Source organism: Acomys minous (assembly GCF_964271855.1).
Source record: "Acomys minous genome assembly, chromosome: 14".
NCBI classification, from domain to species: Eukaryota; Metazoa; Chordata; class Mammalia; order Rodentia; family Muridae; genus Acomys; species Acomys minous.
The window spans coordinates 41,544,269-41,567,704 of NC_140496.1; the positions used below are offsets into that span (position 1 = coordinate 41,544,269).

General features: G+C 42.4%; 1 protein-coding gene across 4 annotated transcripts in view; it reads right to left on the reverse strand.

Moving 5' to 3' along the window:
- The window catches only part of PHKB (phosphorylase kinase regulatory subunit beta), a 192,936-nt gene that overhangs the window by 82,395 nt on the left and 87,105 nt on the right, over nt 1–23,436 (reverse strand). For all 4 annotated transcript variants that reach the window (XM_084755999.1, XM_084756000.1, XM_084756001.1 and 1 more), the window contains 6 exons: nt 15,117–15,180; nt 12,105–12,200; nt 10,871–11,068; nt 7,027–7,084; nt 5,949–6,026; nt 2,775–2,933 (listed from right to left, as the gene is read on the reverse strand). In XM_084755999.1, coding sequence (XP_084612125.1) covers nt 2,775–2,933; nt 5,949–6,026; nt 7,027–7,084; nt 10,871–11,068; nt 12,105–12,200; nt 15,117–15,180 — 653 coding nt within the window. The remainder of the gene's footprint in view (nt 1–2,774; nt 2,934–5,948; nt 6,027–7,026; nt 7,085–10,870; nt 11,069–12,104; nt 12,201–15,116; nt 15,181–23,436) is intronic.

A 23,436-nucleotide genomic window follows, 5' to 3' on the forward strand; every position in this document is an offset into this window, starting at 1 on the left:
GAACCCTGGGCATCCAGCATCCGGAACCTTCTTCCCTCACGGATGGTGAACGCAAGCCGGAGACAACCACTCTTCCAGCACAAGCCAACAGTTAACTCAGATTCTCAAAACCACGAAGGCCACAGTATTTCATACAGTGACTGGGAAGGTGGTGGTGGCTGTGGCTGCAGCAGAGGCTGGGGCTGTGGTGGTGGCTGGGGTTGCAGCTCTGACTGCAGCTGCGGTGGTGGCTGTGGTTGGGATTGCAGCTGTGGCTGTGGCTGTGGCTGCTCTTCTTTTACTTCTGGCACAGGGTCATGTGATTCTTTTGTCTTTATAAGTGCATCTGGCTCTTCATCTAAGAAGAAATCTGGTAACAAGGGATGGCCTGGTGTAATTGCATATACATCAAAATCTTTTATTCCTTTTTCTTTTAAGATATTTTCATCAATAATAAAGTTGCCAGTAAAGCTTTTTGGCCTTTTGAAGATGGCATACGCAGCGTCTGTAATGATGTCAACTTTTCGACACTGGCTTTCCACACCAGATCCACCCAGCATATCCATAGCAGATCCTAATCTCTGCAAAAATTTTGTAAAGGGCTCCAGAGGTCCTTGGAACATCTTAGTAAAGGGAATAGTTGTTTTCCCAGGTTCCTCTACCAGCTCCCAAGCTCTCAAGGCTGCCTTACGACATTGTTCACTCTATCGTCAGCTTGAATTTGCTCTCTCATGTTAGTATATGGTCCATCACCAAGTAATTGATCTCTATTAATATTTATGCCCTGTGCGATATTTTCTTGTTCTATTTTTATAGCCTCTGTTCGCCACCATGATAACCACTGTAACTGTTGTGCCGCTTCCAATACCGCTGAAACTAAATTTTTCCAATCTTGGGGAACAAGTCTATTCTGATAGGCCCAGCTGTTTAACATTTGTTTAACGAAGTTAGAATGCATACCATATCTGACGACGGATTCCTTAAAATGTTTTAAATCCATCATGTCTACAGGACACCAGGCTATTTCGTCATGACCCTCAGCACCATTTGGCTCGAGTACATGTCTTACAGTGACTGGAAAAGCTGAAGGTGCCTGGGTGACTGTGGAGGTATCCTCCACTGGTACATTTACTTCCAAAGACCTTTTGGTCGGTCTGGCTTCCTTTGCCTCTGGTTTCTGACCTTCTCCACCCTTTTTAACCAAAGGTGCCTTCTGCTTTTCCAGCCCTTCCAGTTTTCTCTGTATTTTGCCCATTTGTTCAGTCAAGTCAGTAATTCTTTCCAAAAGGATAGAGCTTATTGACTCTTCCTGGTTTTTTTGGCTTTCCGGTCTCTCTATTTTCTGTCCTTTATCACTACCAAATGCCAAAAATTCTATCCGCTTTCCCATCCCTTAATTTTCATTCCTCAGCCTTTCTATCTGTCCAGTCAAATCTGCAATCTTTTCCAAAAGGATAGAACTTACTGACCCTTCCGGCTTTTCTATGCCATTAGCCTGTCTTCTAATCCTTCTAAGCACGAAATATTGTAATAAAAGGACAATGAGAAAACAAAGAATTCCCTCTAAGTATAATGCAGGAAAGAGTTTTGCAACAGCAGTTGCAATTTTGCCAATACCCTGAAACAACATTTCTATCCCTTGGAATACTGAATCTTCCCTCATATCATTAGGTACTGTGGAACCCATCGGGCCCCACATCGGGCGCCAGATGTTGGCTCTGTTTATTAACAATTAAACTTTATTATACAACCCAACTAGCATACACAAAAAGGAAAAAAGGTTAAAGGGACAGAAGAATGAACCTTCCAGTCTCCGTTCCACGGGATAGGTCTTTAGGTGTCTCTCTGACCCACGAGCTGGTCCGGTCTGTTCCTCTCTCTCCGCGCTCTCTGCTGGCCTTCTCTCAACCTCTTGTTTTTCTTCCCACCACCTTTCCAGTCACATGCAAAGGGTGGTCTCCTTCTCCCTTCGAGGGTCAATTAGGAAAACAATAGCCACCGTGGGGTTCCCAGGTAGGCTTCCTGAATTCCAAGCCCAGGAAGGCTCCAAACAGTCTCTCACAAGGTATTCATGGTGTGCCCCAAGGGTAAAGCCCGCCAAGACTGCTTCCACCTGTGACAAAGCTTAATCTTTCCCACAGATAGGTTTTTGGGGTTTTTTTCTGTTGTTGTTGTTTTTAGTTAGCTTGCTTCATAATCTGTCATCCATGGATTCTGGCTCAAAAACCAGAGCCTTTTTGTAAGATGATTGTATACTGGAAATTTTACAGAGGTATGGGATAGAAGGATGCATAGTAAGTCTATTGTATTTGTCAACTTTGCTTACGGCTATTCTGATTCAGTTGTAAGAATAGGTTAAAAAAATGATTTTTCAAATGATTAGAAGTAGTTTCATTGTACTAGGTAGGAAAGAAAATTAACAACATGTATTTATTGAAAAAAAAAAGACAATTTCAAAGATAACCAAGCAGTTTACTAAACTTTGCTCAAATATTCATGTTAGAGTAAGTCAGAAATGTGTCATACCACACACCACCAACTCAGTTTCCACAGGCCTCTGCTAGAAGTCACAGTCACAGGAGGTCATGATGCACCCTCACGCACTGCACTTCTCTTCCTGGAACTGCCGGACACTGCTGTTACCTTCACAATCTAGAAACTCCCCAGAGAACTAACAGTGCGAGGTTCCACCCAAACCCAATTTCACCGAGAGGAAAAGCATCACCCAAGATACATTTATTCCTAACAACTTGATAACAGGGACAGAAAACAGGTTCCCAATCTTTTCCACTTACCTAGGAGTTTTGCAATGATATAAAGAGCTTGTCCCCAAAGAAACAATTTCCCGTCACGGCCACAGTTACTAGGAAACCGCTTCTGACTCCCAGGGTTTCTTTTCTCATATTCTACAAAGTCAGCTGGGACATAATAGTACTTTGGTATAACAGGATAGCCTACAGAGGTAAAAAACAAAACAAACAAACAAACAAACAAACAAACACCAAGCATATTAAAATACAACCAAAACAGTGCTCTCCCCAAATTTCCCCTTGAAGAACCTGTGAGGGACAGAGGTGGGTTGTACAGGAGCAGACCCAGTGAGCTACAGACAAGCGTGACATTCTGGTCCTTTCAGATGTTGCAAGGAAAATAAATGGAGAAGAATTTCTTGACTTTAGAACTAATTCAATAGTGCATTAGGTTGAGGCAGCTACGCATGTGTATCTCCTTTAATAGCAAACAACTTTAAGTCAACATGTGTACATGCACACACATATCTGTATATAAAGATATTTATCTATCAATAATATATATGTATACAGAGTATATAAATATTAAAACACACCAAGCATGGTGGCGCACGCCTTTAATCCCAGCACTCAGGGAAAGAGAGGCAGGTGGATCACTGTGAGTTTGACGCCGGCCTGGTCTACAAAGCTAGTCCAGGGCAACTAAGGCTACACAGAGAAACCCTGTTCCAAAACCAAACAAAAAATTTCAAAGTCATATGATCAGTCTGTAGTAGCATTGTAAATGAGGTATTATTTAATCTTTAATGAAGAATTATAACTCTGGGCCACTGGTTAGTGAAAATAAATCCCTATTAAATATTAACCCTGTTTCCTATTATCCAGTGTCATTGAAGAGAAGAAAACCAATCTTTTCTTAAAGCATATCCTTTAAAGATATACATTTCAGAAGATGAAATCATTGTTTAATGGGTAAGTTCCTTGTAGGGTGCAGAAGAGTTCTTTTGTAATGGCAATGCACAGTAAACCTTGTTTTGTAATAAAATTAAACAATAGCCTTGAAATGTTGCTGCCCTCGCCGTGCATCAATTGATAATGATGTATGTGTTTAAAATCCGAGAGCAGGGTTATGGCCTGTGGGGACATGTGACGTCACTCTGAACATGAAGCTGCAGAGGTGATGACTTTCACGGTGCCAACACCCGTTCCTGAACACTAAAAGGCCTGCTTCCAGAAATTTCAAATATTTCAGTATTGCACTATTTTGCGCTATTTCTCAAAGAAGAGAAGAGAATATTGAAAGCATAACTCCTTTAAAAATTACTCACTTTTAATTTAAAAATGTTCACCCATAAGCATTTTACAACTTTTAACATTATAAGCATTGAAAAGGTAAAATAAAATATAAAATATTTTCTTCAGGTATTCCTGGAATCCTGCACCCTAACACCTCAGTCAAAAAAGTCATGTGCAACAAGAATGGGGCCCAGTGCTGTGAATGACACGTCATGCATTATGTACATGAGACTATTTATTTGTCTTGCCTAGCACACCAGAACTTTTATCTTACATACAAATTTTCAAAGCTATTCTCATGAGACTATAATTCTATTACTATTTCCAAACCCCAAAGATATCTAGAATACTGTCCTTGAATCCCTTTGGGAATTTTCCAATTATGCTTTTTTTAATGGGTCCTGCTGGTGTTTGACTAAAACCAATACATTCTTACCCATGGGGTTTGCATTTTGACTACTTCTAAAACATTAAACCCATCTTCAAAGAATGACAACTTGGTACAAGGACAAACATTTAAAATGCCATGCTAAAAGCCCCAGAAGCATCTCCAAGGAGGAGTTAGAATGTCCCATCAATGTTCCTGCCTTTAGGCAAGAGCAGTCTCTCCAGGCAGCCCTGTGAAGGTCTGGGGCTGGAGGGTAACACTCACAGTGCTGGCTAGTCGTTGGGAGGACCTGCGCTTCGAGGTTGCAGTGGCCCCGTCTGGATAGCTGACTCAACAGCACTAGATGGAGGACTGCCTCTCTCGAGCAGGGCTTCCTACTCTCACCTGACCTCATCTGGAGAGCATCTTTAGCCATAGATGCCCCTAACTGCATTTGATATATGGCCTTTGACACAGCTCCCTGCTAGCTCTCCCCTCCCTGCACTACAGGATACTTAGGTACTGTGTTGCCATTCATATAATAGGAGCATGCTGCCTAATGCAAATGAAGCATCCGTAAAGTGCCTGGTTTCAACCAAGTATGTACACCTATTCTGGGAGCTGCCCACCCATTCCCCAAAGACTATATATATCCTTTGTTCTCCCTGAGTACAGTTGAACTATGTTGCTGACGTGGTTCCTGGAGGCTGTTCCACTCTGCTCTTGGCCTTCCGAGCCCTGCATCTCACTTCTGCTCCTCCTGCCTTCGTAGGATGGTGGCCAACAGCCCCCAGGGAAGAGGAGACCCACCGCTAGTCTTGTTGATTTGACATACAAACTAGACTTACCTGAAAAAAAGGGACCCTCTGTTGAGAAAATGCCCCTATAAGGCCATTTCTTAATTAATGACAGGCAAGGGCCCAGTCCATTGTGGGGGCAGCCAGCCAGGCTGGTGGTCCTGGGTTCTGTACGAAAGCAGGCTAAGCGAGGTAGGGAACAAGGCAGTGAGCAGCAACCCCCACAGCTCCCGATGCTGATGCTGCCTCCAGGTTCCTACCCTGCTCAAGTCCTTATCCTGACTTCCTTCAAGAATGAACAGCCAAATGCAAATATAAGTCAAACAAGCCCTTTCTAACCAACTTGCTTTCCGGTCCTGGCGTTTCATCACGACAGCAGACACCTGACTAAGACAGCCACTGAACCATGACTTGGCTAAAAACTAGGTGCTTCACAACAGTGTAACACTCCACAGAATAAAGAAACTACAGTAACACCATCCCACAATTCAGTCCCCGTGCCAACCATCTCAGCATCACCACAGCCACAACCACCTACACTCAAGACCATCCCTGTCAAGCCTAATCAACTGCTTTTGTAAAATACACTTGTTAAACTAAATTAACAGAGATTATTCTAATTTCAATTGGGGTATCATTTAGTTTTCAATATAATACAGATAATTGTGTTTTAAAAAGGACTCAGGTACATGTTTCAAATGAACAAGGAAATGCTGGTGGACAGAATTCTTGATAAAAAAAAAACAACAACAACTGTACCTTCTGTGGTCTGATGAAGCAAAGGAGTCAAAAGGTCTTGGTATTCTTTGACTTGCTCAAGATTGCCTCTAAAAACACCTAAAAGGTAAAATACAAAATCCAATACTGACTGTGCTCAATAAGCAGACAGAGATTTTGTCTTATAGAAACTTCTAAGCCCTTCAAAAATTATTCTGCTGACTTATGTAAATGAAAACATAAAATTGAGGAGAAATGCAAATATGTATGACATTTATATAGAAATTGATTTTAGAAAGTCATGTTAGCATTTAGAATTAAATATTGAATTAACTGAAATTTCACTATACTTATGCATAAATGTTATAGATATTCAATACTATGATCATAGTATTTATGACTTCTATGATAAGCTTTTCTTTATAAGTATGAACAAGATACTGCATCAATATTAAAGACTTCAAAGTGGTTCTTAAAATTCTTTAATCATGTAGAAGGTAAGAAAAGAAATCTAAGTTGTCCTCTGACTTTCAGTCCTGTGTTTTGGCATATATGCACCTGTATTAGCAATTTATGCACATATAACATATACACATACATATATATCATATATATACATACACATTATTTTATAAAAATTTTTTAAAGGTCTGACATTCAACCAGAAAGTAGAACTGCATAACCATGCAGAGCTGTTACCATCGCTGGAGTCTAGTTCATGGCTGGATAAAAGGAATCACTCATTTCAGCTATTTTTATTTTTGTGTGCTTACGCATGCATGTTTCCATGTACATGCAAGTGACATGCATGTGTGTGCAAGCCATAGATGGACACTGCTTGCCTTCCTTAACCCCTCCCTGTCCGGCTCTAAACTGAACCTGCAGCTCACTAATCCTGTTAATCTGGCTGGCCGGTGGCTTCAAGGATCCACCTCTCTCTCTGCTTCCCGGCACTGAAGTTATAGCCACGTGCTTTTCAGGCAGGTGCTGGAGACTGCACTCAGGTCCTCCTGCTTGTATGACAAGCACTTTACCACCTAAGCCATCTGCCCCAACCCTGGGCTATTCTTTAAGTCACTTGTATTCTGAATCTTCAACTTCAGGAAGACAGTTCACTTACCATCAATCATCATGTAAAGAAAAAATATGGGAAATTCACATTCAATGCCATCAAACAGCTGGAAGAGACAGTGAAACATTAAGATTTGTATGTAACAACCTAGAGCAACTACATTTTAGGTTCTATGCAAGGAACTTATTTATAGCAATAAATTCAGCTTGAGACCAGTTGTTCTTTAACTTTTTTCAGGCCTTTTATTCCAAAGCTTATTAAACAGCAGTCGCTAGATGATTTTTTGTTTTGTTTTGTTTCGAGACAGAGTTTCTCTGTGTATCCTTGGCTGTCCTAGACTCACTTTGTAGACCAGGCGGGCCTCGAACTCACAGTGATCCACCTGCCTCTGCCCTGAGTGCACTAAGGACTCATTAACACACCCAGCACTAACTAGAGCAGCGGTTCTCAGCCTTCCTGACACTGCAGCCCTTTAACACAGTTCTCATAAATTTATTTCATTACTACTTCATAACTGTTTTTTTTTGCTATTGTTATGAATTGCAATGTAAATACCTAATAAACCATATGTCTGATATTTGACCCCTAAAGGGGTCATGACCCACAGGTTGAGAACCGCTGAGCTAGATGGCACCCTGAAGACAAAAGTCAGACATTGTGTTCCAGAGGTGCACAGTACAGTGGGGAGGCGCAAATAATAAATAACCGCAGTATGGCACACACTGTCCATAAACAGTACATCAGGAACATAGATTAAGAAACACTGCTAGCCGAGTGTGGTGGCAAACGCCTTTAATCCCAGCACCCAAATGGCAGAGGCAGGAAGATCTCTATGAATTCAAGGCTAGCCTGGTCTACAGAGTGAGTTCTAGGACAGCTGGGACTACACAGAGAAACCATGTCTTGAAAAACCAAAAAAAAAGAAAGAAAAGAAACATGTGATTCTGTCTTGAGCATCAGGGAAGGGTTTGGCTACACGGCAATAAAGTAGCTAAAACAATGTACAGAGCAAAGAGTACAAACGACAGTCTCACGGGGACAGAGCACATTAAAGAAGCTATCACAAGTCACTACTTTAAGAATGCACAGGCAGAAGCCGGAAAAGCAGAAGCCAGGGGTGGGCAGGAAGATGCTCAAGGACTGGGTACTTGGAGGTCAGGGAACCAGCGGAGAACACTGAGGAGGGTCGGAGTCTTTGTTACCTTTGCTTCCAGGCTGGGCAGTTGGCAGTACTTAGGAGTCGTAGAGCAAGAAGTACGGAATCAACTCAAAGCATAAGAGCAATTCAGAGAGAAAAGATGGCAGTGCAGACCCTGTCTCCACTTTAGTACTATGGAGATTTTGAGCAGCATGGGGAAAAAAATTTTTCTTTTGGTTTTCGAGACAGGGTTTCTCTGTGTAGCCCTGGCTGTCCTAGACTCACTTTGTAGACCAGGCTGGCCTCGAACTCACAGGAATCTGCCTGCATCTGCCTCTAGAGTGCTGGGATTAAAGGCATGGCCACCATGCCCAGCTAGCATGGGAAATTTTGTCCCATCCCCAGCCTCCACTAATCTGAAATCTACAGATCCTGTCCAGTGTCAAGTTGGGTGACAAACTGTCCCAAGTTATGGAGTACTAGCTTAAGCCAAGAAGTAATACAGAAAAAGGGGAAAAATAGGCTCTAAAGAGGATAACGCAGTCACAATTTTGTGAATAATAAAAGTGGTTCAGTGGTTGGGCCTGGCAAGACGGTTCTGCAGGAGAAGATTAGCACTTGCTGTCACGCCCGAGGGGATCTTAGTTCCATTCCTGGGAGGCACACGGTGGAAGGAGAGAACTAATTCCCAGGATACTGTCCTCTGAGCTCCACATGCTCACCGTGGTATACACACACAGATGGGCAGCTGTGCACATGGCGCTCACTTGCTCTCTCCCTCCCTCCCCTTCTCTCCCCTCTCTGTCTGTCTCTCTCTCTCCTTATCTCCCTTTCACCCCCACACACAAACAAATTAGTAAAATATTTAATTTTTTAAAAAATGGTGGTTAAGTGGTAAGGAGATGCCTAGAGCGACTCAGATATGGACCTAGGCAGAGGACCAGGAGCTAGATGCAGGCCGACTGCAGGACACCTAAGTGCAGGGGTGTGTCTAAGCTGCCGGTGCACATAGGCAGGACACTTGAAGGCACACTATGAGTTGGGATAGCTGAGAGAGCTTGGAAGGAAGAAAAGTACAGTGAGGATGGATCCCAGAAGTAGACGAAGAAGGAGATCGACACCGACAGAAAGTGGGAATGACGGGGAATATGTGGTCACAGCAAACAGAATACTCCAAAAAGGAAAACACAGTTAACACTCAGACACCAGGAGACTCAGCAAAATTGGGTGAGAGAAGCCTTCGTTCTGAGCCAGCCACTGCGACTGCCTGAGGCCAGCCAGAGCTAGTAGGAGGCAGTCAAGGTGCCCCAGTCAGTGCAGCTATTCTGAAAGCTTGTGAGAACTTTGTCAGGGAAGGCTGGGCTGGCAGCCGACAGAGCAAGGCGCTAGGGGTAGGTTTTGAGAATTATGACTCAGCAGGGCTCGGTTTCCAGCTTGACACCTGTGAGATAGATGGTGCCAGAGCTGAGAGCCACCTGCCTGTCCCTGCCGTCCCTGCCTTGGTGGACTGTGCTCCATGGACTATGGGCCAGAATGACTCTATCATCGCATAGATAATTTCTGTCTCCATCTCTGTAACCCAGACACGAAAAGTAACTAGTACCCCAGGGCTGCACACAAAACACAGGCCATGCTTTTCAGGGTCATGGCTACAACCAGCAGATGGGAGGGCAACAGGAACAAAAGCTGAGGGAAGGCTTCTGTTCGTGTCTTCAGTCATGGGCACTGATGCGTTTCCGCCAAAGGAAACAAGTGAGTTGCGAGACGCAAATGGAGGGAAGGTAGAAATGGGAAGATGAGGAACAGGGACACATAGCCTACCAGAAGAAGATGCTCAGTGAGATCCTCCAAACCGTTTAAAAACATAGGATGTGCACACACAGAGAGAGATGGGTGTGCATCTATATCTATAGATGTCTCCATGTGGAATACCTCAAGAAAGAGAGACAGCATCTTCCACGAGACAGGACAGAGGGTAAGCACTGGTAAAGGGAAGGACGCAGTAGTGGATGCCATACATAACAGAAGGTTCCCAGCACGAATAGGGCAAAGAAATGAGAACCTGTGTCCAAGTTTGTGTGTTTTCAGGACGGTCCTACAGGATCACAGAGCAGACCTAGCAAGAGATGAGAGGAGCGACAAGACCGAGAGTCCTGGAAAGTGGACGGCTCCCACTCGTCTGCAGCTTTCTCTAGTGTTCCTCAGCAGGTGAGGGAGTGGGTGAAGGAGCTCAAGGTGTTTTGTGTTGTGACAGGGTTTCATGATGTCGCCCTGTCTGGCCTGGAACTCACTATCCACCTCAAACTCACAGACATCCTCCTGCCTCTGCCCCTGCACCTAAATGCAGACATTAAAAACATGAAACACTATGCCTGGTTCAGAGTATTAGTTTTAAAGATCATTTGCTTAATAACATAAAAGTAGACGACATATAGAAACAAAACCATGTAGGAGAAACAGGCTTGGTAGAAAATGCTAAAAATATTGTTTAGCCAGTGAATTCATGTGACCTCTGTGGTAAAGAAGAGTTAATACGTATTGATCAGTGACTATGTATCAAGCACAATTCTAAGCATTGATATATAATAGCATTTAATCCCCAGAAAAAGCTCATGGTATAGGTGATATTATTTCTAGCAATACATAATGTTAACACAGCCGGGTGGAGCAGAATCTCACACCAAGACGTCAGTCTCCTGGATCCACGCTTTTGACTACTTGCACGTGCTACTATCATGGACCGGTGTGTGGTACCTTAATCTCAGCTGGTTTGTAATAGCGTCTGTTGGCATCTTCCAATGACGTTCTATACCCATCTCTCAAGAAACGCTTAAATCCGTATTTTCCTTTTAATTTCCTGATGACTTTATCGAGTGTCTGGCTGAACAGAGCTTCATCATCCAAGGCAAATGCAGGATAACTGATGCAGGGGAGCAGGGCAGCATCTGTGTTCTGGGGCCATTAAGATAAGGAGACTGTAAATCCCTGCAGTGGCCTGACCGACACAGTCCAAGAAGATTCATGTCAAGCTAAGGTAAAAAAGCTTATCAACTGACAGTGAGCTTAAGGCAGATGCGCCTACAATGCATTTTTGTAAATCTGATGAAACACACAACACTTTATTTATTAATAAAAAGAATTTTCAGACTTCAATATCAGTCTGTAACTTAAAAATTATAACTGAACAGAATGTGAAAAGTTAATGTTTACTGACACAACTTAGTTAACGGAGCAATTTGCCTGTAACAGTGAAAGGGAGAAAACAAACAAAAGGCCCAACAACTAACTGGGTAAATTAGCACCCATTAGCATTTATATTGCAGAAGCAATTAGAATTAATATTATAGAAATCTGTGTATTGAATGGAAACATGCTTGTTCATAGAAAAGCACTATTCTAGTTTCTTTTTTTAAAAAGTTCTGTTCATATGTGGGAACACGTATCAGGATGTTGCCAAAGCGGCAGAATAAATGAACAGATCATTAAATGAACAGATAACACCTTTTTATTGGTTTTATATTCATTAGGATCTGGCATTACTCATATAAAAAGTTAACCAGTCTGTCTGGGGTAGGTTTTGAAGACTAACCAATCCCTGAGAAAATGGGCGGTCAGATCCCGGATGCATACAGAAGCTCTGTGAGACAGAGAGATTCGGACATGTTTCACCTCGGGGCCAAGATGAGGTGAATTTTTCTAAGACTCCATTATAAAAACAACGATTCCTTTGCTAAATGCTACTTTTGCTAATTTCTCTGAGAGAGAAATAATGCCCATTGTTCTGTTGTCCCTCAACAGTCTCACAGGACTGGACAGCTCTGCCTGAAACTGTTTACTCCCTCCCTGGGCCTCAGGCACTGGAGGAGGGGGACACATCTGCATCACATCTTCTCCTCCTGCAGCTCCACACCACAGTGTGCTTTCTTGAAAAGTAGATAAACACAAAAATCACGGGAATTCATTTCAGTTAGCTATAATGTCATCTCACGTGAGAGCGTGATTCTCGGGGTAGCAGCGAGCACAGAGTCTGCCTGTTGCGATTGTGAGCATCCAGATCCACAAATATAACCGACCAAGAACAGCCCTGGGAATAGAAACACACGCCTCAGAGAACTGTAAACCATGTGACACTCTTCCTCGAGACACGACAATTAAACAATTCTCTATCACTAACTGCAATTGGGTAAGAGATTATTAAGACCTTAATTTTCATTAACTACTTGTATTACATGTAAATGAGTGCTTTGCCTGTATTCATGTTTGTGTACCACATGCATACCTGGTGCCCATGAAGGCCAGAAGAGGGCATCAGATGCCCTGGAATTGAAGACATAGACAGTTGTGAGCCTCTATGTGGCTGCTAGCAATTGAACTTTAAGAGTCCTCCAGAAGAATAAATAGCCAGTGCTCTTGACCATCTCTCTAGCCCTTTACTTTTCTTTCTCTAATGCTTTCAATACTTCCTGAATTTCTTGAAATGAACTTATAATAATTAGATATTATTTTATATTCTCATCTTTTCTTACAAAGGTTTTGATTTTATAAAGATGTCTAGTAAATTATACCCATTTTAATGAAGAAACAGTTTAGCTAGTATGATAAGAGATAAAGCAAGAAATAAATTTGATTCATAAATCTGAGTTGTGAACACCTCCTGTATGATTTTTATTACATGATCAAACGAAACAAATTTAGGTAGCAATCTAGAATTATGTTGAGTAAGCATCTAGACTTAATCTTCTTGAGCATTATCTAGTAGAACAGGATGACGCCTCATTCAAAGCACCATCGTTAACTCTGGCGAGTGAGAACAGGGAATGAGGAAAGGCCTCCTACAGGCTGTACTGGGGGTAAGCAGAGTCCTGGGCTCCTACACTTCTGCCGACTGCACAAAGCATCCTGGAGAGGTGTGTACAGTAGGAACCAAAGCTGACATTGTCCGAGGACTATAGGAAGCAGTAACGCAGCCACTGTCTGAGTGAGCACAGCACGGGGAGAAGACAAGCGCGATGGACCTGCTGCAGTCCTGCTAGCAGCTGGAGTGCTCCTGCCAAGACGCGTGGGAAACAACGACAAACCCAACAAAACCCAGGCAAGACCTAGGCAAGAAGGACCACAACATGACATGCAATGGCATGCAGAGACAGAGGGAGACATCAGCCAGAGAGCTAGCAGGGAAAGTGCTAGCATATCAGAGACAGATGTGTGCAGAGCACTCAATTGGGGAATTCTTAGAGGGAGGAGTCCCCACATAGGCATCCTCAGTAAGGAGACCACACCCATTGATGGGTCTGAATTTATGACATTGGACTCCCCATTTACCAGGTAACCAGGAAGCCTGCTAAAAAAGACAACCCCAAGCAAGAAATAACATTGCTCCTAACCAGGAAGAAACACTAGCTGATCGGATAGTTTCTGTTTCATTGTTTCCTTTTACTTTTTCATGTACACTTTGGTATGACAACTGGGTGGTTGGATGGTTGGGTTGGTTGGCTGGTTTTAGGTTGTGTCTCACCTGAACAGACTTTTATGACTGTTCTTTCCTTTCCTGTACCTATTCCCATTACTGCTTGTGTGGCTAAAGGAAAAAGACCAAATTTGTTTCTACTTCTACGTGAAAGACTGAGTGAACTGCCCATTTAGTAATATTTAGCATACAGTTATGTTAAAACAGCTATGTTCTTGGCTGCAGTTTAGAGTTTCTGAGCATTAGAACTCTAAGAGGCTCCAGCCTCCTTTACACAAGGTCAGGAGCGAGCCTAGGTGCCGTGACTGCCTTTTGAATTGCTCCAAGGAGTCTAACGTATGCACAAGATTGAAAAACACACCAAGAAACAATATTGGCAGAACATTTATAGCTATGACTCAAAATCCTGGTTAGGCGAGTCAGGTGTTCCAGAAAAGTAAAGCCCTAACAACCAGGCTGGGGCAGCGGCTGTATGGAGCGTGCGTGGCAGAGAGGCGGAGAAGGTGTTAAACAGCACACATGGCCTCAGGTACTTCAGACGTCATGATGAAACCCAAGCCAGTCACTACCAGGGACACCGCCGACCTGGACACCCAGCCCCACTCAGCTTTCTGGTTGGCAGCCTAGGAAGATGTGACCTTTTCAACCCGCTGTTATATTAGGCCCTCTGCTTTAATCCAAGAGGCCTGGCAGGCTTCCTGAGCAATGCTAGAAGACTTACAGTCCACCCTAGTCTGTTAGCTTCTGTACCAGGCTTCCTTTTCTTACCACGTTGGCAGAGCCCGCTGTCCCTGCACTGTCCCTCTATGACTAAGAACACTGGTGGCCAGTGTTAACTACCATCATGTGGACCGTCACATCGCTTTACCACTTCAGTAATCCTCACACCTTCCTAAGGAAAACGGGTCTAGTTCTTGGCCCAGAATGGGGAGCTTCCTCTTCCTGCTCGTTCTCTTCCAGCAACAGCCGGATCTGCTGTCAGCTGTTAGAGTCTGTAAGTGCAAAATTTGCTTAAAGATCCCATGAAACGTTAAGCGATTTTCTAGGCTCCACTTTATCCAGAGAGAAGGGGTAGGGACAGAGGGAGAGGGGAAGAGAGACAGAGTAGAGAGAAAGAGACAGAGAGAGAGGAGAGGGAGGGAGGGAGGGAGGGAGAGGGAGAGGGAGAGAGAGAACGAGAGCTGAGGTTCACTAGGCCCACAATTTCCCACCCTCACTACAGACATTACAAAAATTCTCTCTGCATGAAATATACATTGAAACGAACATGAGACACACAATGACAGGAATGCATCAACAGTGTGGAACTCCCCAGAAGCCACTCAGAGAAGGGGGAGTTTATCCAACCACTCAAATCAGACTTATCAAGATGCCCCAGCACCAAAGGAAAGCTGAACTTCAAGTGAACTTCAACAGCGACGTCCAAACATGGGCTGCCACCCACATTGCAGGTGGGTATGGTTCTAAGGAGATGACTTTGACAACAGATAGGAAAGTTACATAAACATGCAAATAATTAGATTTCTCTTTTACCTGGTTTCCAAAGAGGTTAAATCCATTAATCGCTTCTAAGGCTGCTTTTGCTAAGCCAACAGAGCTGGAGAGAAGGGAAGACATCACTAGTGACATAAATCCAGCAAGTTTCTTAACAACAAGTTCCCTTATAACAACCCACGCAGGAGAAAACATCATTCCCACATTTTTTTTTTACTTGATTTTGTTTTTCATACTAATCACCCATGAAAACTGTTTCTAGGTTCATCTTGACCTGGATTCTACCTCCAAAAGGAGCAGTCTGATTTCCGTTTATGAACTCAAGAAAGAACGGTAAGCTCGGGGATGGGCCTTGTGCCGGGCTGGGCAGCACCGTTACTCAGATCAATGGAACAGGCTCTTCCTGTGTCAATTTGGAGCCTTATGAAAACATTTTCTGTGTCATATACTTGTTACAGAATGTAATTTAGTGTAGCCACTCAAATGTGCTCTTTCTAGGATCCAATAAAATTGGCATTACTTTATGTTCACAGAATTACCGATCACTATTTGGGGCTATATTCTCTGTAATAAAGTGAGTGTTATTTCCTTCAGTGTCCTACTCCTTTGGCCTCTTAGATGCTGCATGTAACAGTGCTGAAAATGACTTATTTCATTACAAAAATAACGCTCTGCGCATGTGCTGCAAGCAGAGTGAACTTTCGTCCTTGCTTAGGTCATGTTCGTTTCTGGTATAACCGAAGTTCTCAAGCCCAGTTTATCTTGCTTTCTGCACATTTGCATTTGTTTTACTCAGCCCCAACTACATATATTGCTCATACGTATCACTGAAACTCAGCAAACTGTCATCAGGCCAGTATTTCTCTACTGTGGTCCCAAAGCAGCACCAGCACCAGCACCAGCAGCAGCAGCAGCAGCAGCAGCAGCAGCAGCAGCAGCAGCAGCACCTAGGAGCGTGTTAGAAATGCCGGTTTTCACTCTTCTCTGGGAGGAGGGCCCAGTAAACAAGTGTTTGCATGGATGCTACATTTCACAATGACTGGCTGTGTGCTGCCCTGTTGTAGGATGGGCACAGGGTGGTGGTTACTATCTTAATCAGAGTGTGTGTGTGTGTGTGTGTGTGTGTGTGTGTGTGTGTGTGTGTGTGTGTCTACCCACAAGATATGAGCAAGGTGGGTTTGCTGTTCCCTCAGAAAAGGAAGGTGGGGAGGGTCATAACACCCGCACTTGACATTCCAGCTACCTTCTGAGCGGTGTCTCCCTCCCAGAACATCTAGTTTTGGTCAATGCGCGTGGTCTGCGGAGGTGCTCAATGCAGGGTGTAGCAGGTGAACCAAAGTGGGGCTGAGAAGAGTCACTGCATCCACTGCAGACGTCATCGCCCAGGCTGGAGTGGGGTGTTCTGGTGATGCAGCTTCTGTGCTCCCCCTGTGTGGCTCTAAGTACCCTGCCTTGCTCCAATAAGGATAGTAAATTCACTGGGTCACCCAGTTGATCATGGATGACACAGTTGTTCCCTTGGTCTGTTGTTAGGGCCATGGCTGGGGTGAATAGATGCTTATTTGCCTCTCTCCAAAGAAAAGTTAACCTAATAAGCCCAGTGGTAGAATGCTTCCTCCCATGCATAAGGCCTGACTCCCTTAGGATCATCAAAAACTGAGGAAATGAGTGAATAAATCAGAACCACGATACTTAACTGTTTATTACTGCTTTATCAACATTTTTAGATACATCTACAGACTGTTCCCAAGCAATGTATTATAGGATAATAAGTGGTTAGACACCTTAAAATCTATTTGGCTGCGAGAAAAAAATGGGGATGGTAATCACTGTTCTTATTACATATAAATAAAAACCCCAGACATTACATAAGACAAACCTATTTAGGCTCTAAAAGAAAAGGAGAAGGCAGACATCTTCAGAACTCCAGGAACAACAGTGGAGTGATTTCTACTGTGTCTATCCAGAAGATCTCCCTCAAGGTTCATGGCTAACTACCTTGAAGTAGAGAGCACAGCAGCAGAGGAAGGACGAAGAGGGCAAGAGACTGTACCCTAGAAAGTTGTACTGTGACCCACACTGCTTCCCATGGCATGGTGTGTGTGTGTGTGTGTGTGTGTGTATGTGTGTGTGTGTGTGTGTGTCTATATATAGATATAGATATAGATAGTGATATAGATAGCGATATAGATATTCTGATCTATCCAATACTAAGGACCAGGAAACAGTAATCATTTAGACAATAGCCACTCAGGTAAATATGTGCCGGTATCCTATCCACTCCAGCTCACGGTCAGTTTTACCATCCTCAGCTTCTGTGATGCCAGGGAAGTAAAAAGAGAAAAGCCAAGGCTGCTATTCTAGATGGATTCTAAGGGATGCCCCTCCCGATCAACCTTGGTAGCAGAGAGACACTCTCTGGACTTGCACTCTTGCCTATGGTTAATTTAAAAAGTGAGTGTTTCTTTCCTGTTAAGACAGTGTCAGAGGTTACCTGGTAGGGAGTCATTATTTTTTTGCCAGTCACACATAATCATAAATAGAAGGCAAATGAGAATAATGAAACAGAGGAATCAATGAAGGCAACACAGGAGATGCCTATCTCACAGATAATAAGAAATCCTCATCTTGGGTGTAACCACCTTGACAATACTTTTTTTCATGCAGCATGAGATTATGTATTTTCTGTCCCTTGCAAATTCTGTGTCAAAAGCATTTTAATGGTGCTTTTGAACATGTATGACATAAATTAAAATATAATATTAAAAAACTGAGTGGGCAGGGTTCCATGACAGGAAAAAAAAAAAGAAAAAAAAGATCAACTAAAGTGAAATATTGAATAACCAAAATTATCCAATAAAGACAAATGAGAAAAATAGACAAAAGAAAAACAGTAACAAAAATGGAGCTTCAGAAATCTGTGAAAATACTTTGGGGCCAGCAAGATGCTGCCATGGTTAAAGGGGCCTGCTACTCAAGCCTAGTGACCTGAGGTCGGTCCCCAGAACCCATGTAAAGGCAGAAGGAGAGACCCAACTAACAAAGTTGTCCCCCGACTTCATGTGTACTGTTGACACATTTGCACTTGTCCCTCCCCTCCATGCCAACACGAATACTACATTTTAAAAAGCAAAACAATCAAACATGCCATTTGAAATTTTTAGGGGAGAAGGGGTAGAAATGAAATAAGAGCAGGAAAACTTCCAGATTAGCAAGAGTCATAACATGCCAACCCAGAAAGCTGAACAAAAGCAAATGGGATTTTAAAAAAAATTCATGCCAAAACATCATTCCTTCTGAAGAGAACAGAGGAGAGGGGGAAGAGAAGAAAAGAAAAGTTCTTCCAAGTACCTAGTACTCAGAACAAATATATCAGTCCCAGGAGAAAAGACTGCAATGACCGTTGGTCATTTCATAGGGGTTATGAAAGCTGGAAAGAGGTGGCGCACGAGTCTTCAGGAGGAGAAGGGCAGGACCCACCCACCCAGAGGCCTGTTCCCATAGATATGTGGTCCAGTCAAGTCAGTGGGAAAACGGGTGCTCCTACTGTCACATCACCCCAAAAGAATGATGGGTGGCAGCTTGCAAAGCATAAAAGTGACTTTTCTTTTATTACAAAGGAAAGAAATCTAAAGTTTGGTACATGGGAGGGAGAGAGGAAAGGTCGGGAACATGGTAAGCAAATGTGTGGATGCAGCAGGCTCCCTCCAGCTTTGCGGTTGACAGCTAAAGCAAAAACAAGACTGATGTGATTCTCAATGTAAATGGAGAAAGCACTTAAGACAACAAGAAAATGAATATAAAGTTTGCTTCTATACTTCCCTCAAGCTAAAAATGATATTAATATACACATATATCCATGCACATAAATAAAATGGACAGCTAATTAAGAACTAGATGCTTAAAGGTAAATAAAAATGAAACTGGCTTTAACAATTTTCAAATATCCACATAAGACAGGAAAAAGAAAATAGAAATAAAAAGAAGAGGAAGGAAAACCCAATATAAAACGGCAGACTTGAGCTCAAGTGTGTCAGTATTTGATATAAAAGGCCGCATACCTAAATGAAAAGGGGAGTTTGAAAGATGGCTCAGCAGTTGCGAGTGCCTGCTGCTCTTCCTGGTGATCTGAGTGTGGTTCCCAGCACCCACTCTGGGTGACTCACAACTGCACGTAACTACAGCTCTAGAGGATCCCATGCTCTCTTCTCACCCCTGGGGGCATCTGTACACGTGTGTGCACACAGATACACAAATAAATGGAAGTTAAAAATAAACCTTTAAAAAGCTAAAAGAGAATGCAGAGTTAAATTACAAGCTAACTGCATCCTACCAATGAGGATCTCATTTCAAATGTAGCAGTGTAGGTGGAATGAAAGTAAAAACATAGAAAAAGGTAAATGTCAGGAAATCACTAGTCAAAAGAGAGCAGGGATGAATGTAGTTAACAACAGATGAAATGGGCTTCAGGGCAAAGAAAATTAGCATGGAGAAATTATATGATAAAAGAGTCAATGAAACACGAAGAAGCAGTGGTGCCAAGTAAACATGAACATGGAACTTCAAAGGGTGTGAAATAAAATTGACAGAACACAGAGGAATTGAACAGTCATGCTGGAGACATCAGTGGTCTTCGTTAAACAGCGGGTAGAACACAGGGATGCAGCTCAGATCTAGAAGGGCTTCACGCCATGACCAATGGGGGGACTGGGACAGCGGAGGACTTAACGCCCTTACCAATGGGGACTGGGACAGCGGAGGACTTAACGCCCTTACCAATGGGGACTGGCTTTTGGAATGATCTATACAACAAGGCAAAACACACAAATAGCTTAAGGTTTTATTTCATTCTATTCCATTATTATTGTTTGCATGTGTTTATAATGTGCATGTGTGCTGGTACGTGTGGAGGTCAGAGGACAAGTATTTTTAGCTGTTTCTTTCTATGTACCCTTCTGTGGGTTCTGCAGGTCAAATTCAGATTGTCAGGCTTTCAAGGCCTTTTCACCTGCTGAGTCATCACACTGGGCCAAAATATAAATCCTTTCAAAGTACATGCAAAGACACACCAACACACACCATACCCTGGCCATAAATGGAAGCCTCAAAAATCTAAAATGATTTAAGTCACAGTGTGTTCTCTGTCAATAGTGGAATGAAAGTGAAATCAGTAACAGGAAAATAACAATAATTGTTCTCTCAAAATACTTAAAAACAGGATGCCACCCTTCTACATAACCACAGGAATCATAGAGGACATCTCCAGTGAAATTAAGATAACAATAGTGAAAATAGGACATGTCAAAATGTGTATGGAAAAACTAGAGTAAAATTAAGAGAGAAATTTTATAGAATACATTTAGAAGAGACTCAAATTAATTATCTAAATCTTAACCTTAATTAAGCCTTCATCAAAAAAAAATTAAACCCCAAAATACAAGCAAGAACAGAAATCAATGAAACTGAAGACCAAAAGGAAAAAAGAAACCCAAAAAAGTTATGAAATAATGAAATGATTTTTTAAAAGTATCACTAAATAAAATTGACAAATCTCTAGAAAGACTGGGGAAAAATGTCAAAAAGCACAGTGCCCAGTATCAAACACTAGATACATCAAATGAATAATAAAAATATTCCAAATAATTTCACATGCATAAATTTGACAACTTAGAAGCTCCCCAGTTCCCAGGAAAGAAGCAAACAACAAACTACTGCTATTTTCTCAATATGGAATTAACAAACTGGATAGTTCTATAACAGGAGCTAGGAGAGGGACAGCATGAAAGAGGAGGAGGAAGAAGAAATAAATAGGACGGCAGACATCTGAAATAGCCATAGGGAATTACATTATTGTATGTTAGCCTAAACTTACATGTACATGTATATGTTAATGTAATGTCTTATATATATGTATGTATATATTTGAGTGACATTTTGGTTATGCCATTTGGGAAGACAATTCCTCCCCCGCAAGGACCATAAACTAATAAAAATCCCCACATCAGTCATGAGAAACCTCCTTTTGAGTTGTTGGCCATGGGGGTCCAAGAGACTCCCCAAACAGTAACAATATAGGCTGTTGTTGCCTCCCAGAAACTGAAGGGAAGACCCTGTTCTCTTGCTAAAGACATCACCCACTCTGGAAACAGGACTTGAGGATTCAAGCTTGATCTGACCCTAACTCTTCCTTCCTGAGGACTAGCTTTCGCTGTACCAGAAGATGCTATATGAGCGGCCAAGGGAAGAACACAACCAGTAATCCTGGCCAGCTGTGACACCTATGAAGCACAGCAAGACTAGCAGGGCAAGATATCCTTAAGGGTACAATAGTGGCATTTATATTTTGATGGCAAACAAAAGCTGCCTAATGGGACTTAATGTCCGATCAACAGGAAAGAAATCATGACTGGTCCTGTAAATCTACTCAGCCTAGTGTGGTTATGGATCTTAGGAGAAACTACTGTTGCTACTTCCCTAACACCATTCTAAATACTTGTCCTTATACCCAGAGATACATGTGGGTCTTGCCCTTCATCAAAGACACTTCTTTTTGCAGTAGATAGAGACCATAACAGAATCCTACAACTGGTCAAAATGCAGATAGAAACTGGCCTGACCATGGGGTGTCCAGCACCAGTAATACATCTACAACAGAACTCTACACCAGAAATTCAGGGGGCGTCGTGGAAGAGGGAGAAGAAACATCATAAGAACCAGAGGAGCAGGAAGTCAGCTGTGGACTGTGTCTTATAGATAGAGCAGGAAAGCTACATCCATGGAATCCCAGCAATATGGCTGATTAAACCAGACAAGACCAAAGGCAATGCCAGTTGACATGCCAACTCAGGGTAAATCTCAGTAAGAACATCCTTAGATGGAGAGCGATAGTGATTAACAACTGGGGAGAGGTGGAGAATGAATCCCCTAAATGGTTGTCATACTAAGTGGTCAGCCCTGAAATAATGTGCACATAAGCAACACTAAAAAGGGCCAGTAGGTTGTATTTATATATTTTTTCACTTATATATGTAATATTAATTCAAGAAAAAGAAGCCACAAACTTGAGAGGGAGTGAAGGGTATGGGAGGTGTTGGAAGGGGGGATGTAAAATGATGTAATTTTATTTTAATTAGAAGAAAAAAGAAAAATGGTCAAGACAGTATCTTGAGGACAAAAGGATTTTATTGGTTTCTATGAAATATTTAAAATTAATAATAACCAAACATGATTTTCCCATGTAGCATTCATGTTATGAGGCAAGCATTACCTTGACACCAAAAGATACACATAAGATACAAAATTAAGTCTATAGACACTTATGCCCTAGGCACCTCTCCTGAGCATGTACACTGAAATCCTCAACATCATTCAACAAGGTGTGACATGAACTCTCAAAGCGGGAACACTCCAGGGATAATTGCCTGGCTGAATAATGCAAAGGCAAGTCAATGTAGTCTATCATACCAACACTCTGAAACCATATGGTGGTACCAGCCAATGAGAAAGGCATCTAGACAAAGTCAGCATCTGCCCATAAGAAAAATCCCCCAGAAACTAAGACTGGAATTTGATCCACAGAAGCCCCACAGTCTGTCCCCAGTTCCAAAATGGTGTGACTGTCTACGTGAGGAGTCTAGTAAAGAACATATCAAAGCTCATCGAAGTCCCAACAAGGCTCTTGTAGATACTGACAAGATTACTCTAAATTTGTATGGAAAATGTTTTTAAAAACTGCAAAACACAGAAAAAAAGTTATCTACTCCATTTTGAAATTTTTATCCTGCTGACTGTATGACTGTATTGAAGTCCATGTGTAGATGACAGACACACAACTGAGCAATAGACAGATATAACACACACGCCCATTAAAATTATTAATAACTATTTACATGGGTTTATTGTGTGCACATGTGTAAACATATGTCCTGTGTGTCACGCATGTGTATATATGTCCTGTGTGCCATGGCACATGTATGGTAGGAAGAGAACATCTTTAATTAGTGAGTACTTCCTTGTATTGAGGGTTCCAGGGATTGACTGAGGTCATCAGGTTGCACGGCAAGCACTTTCACTTCCCGTGCCATCCTGCCAGGCCTATGCCCATATAGTCAATCAGTTGATTGATTAACTTTGTGTGTGTGTGTGTGCTAGTGTCCAGACTCCGAGCCTTGAGCAAATGATGCAGTGAGCTACACTACCTCATGTTACTTTGAAAAGTGAGAGTGAGAAGCGTGTCTCAATGGAGACAGCCTGTTGTAGCGACGGTGCTGGGAGCTCAGTATCAAACACACATGGAAAAAGCAAAGCTTCCCAATCTAGACCTAAGTTTCACTCTCCCAAATTCCTGAAAGTGGATAAT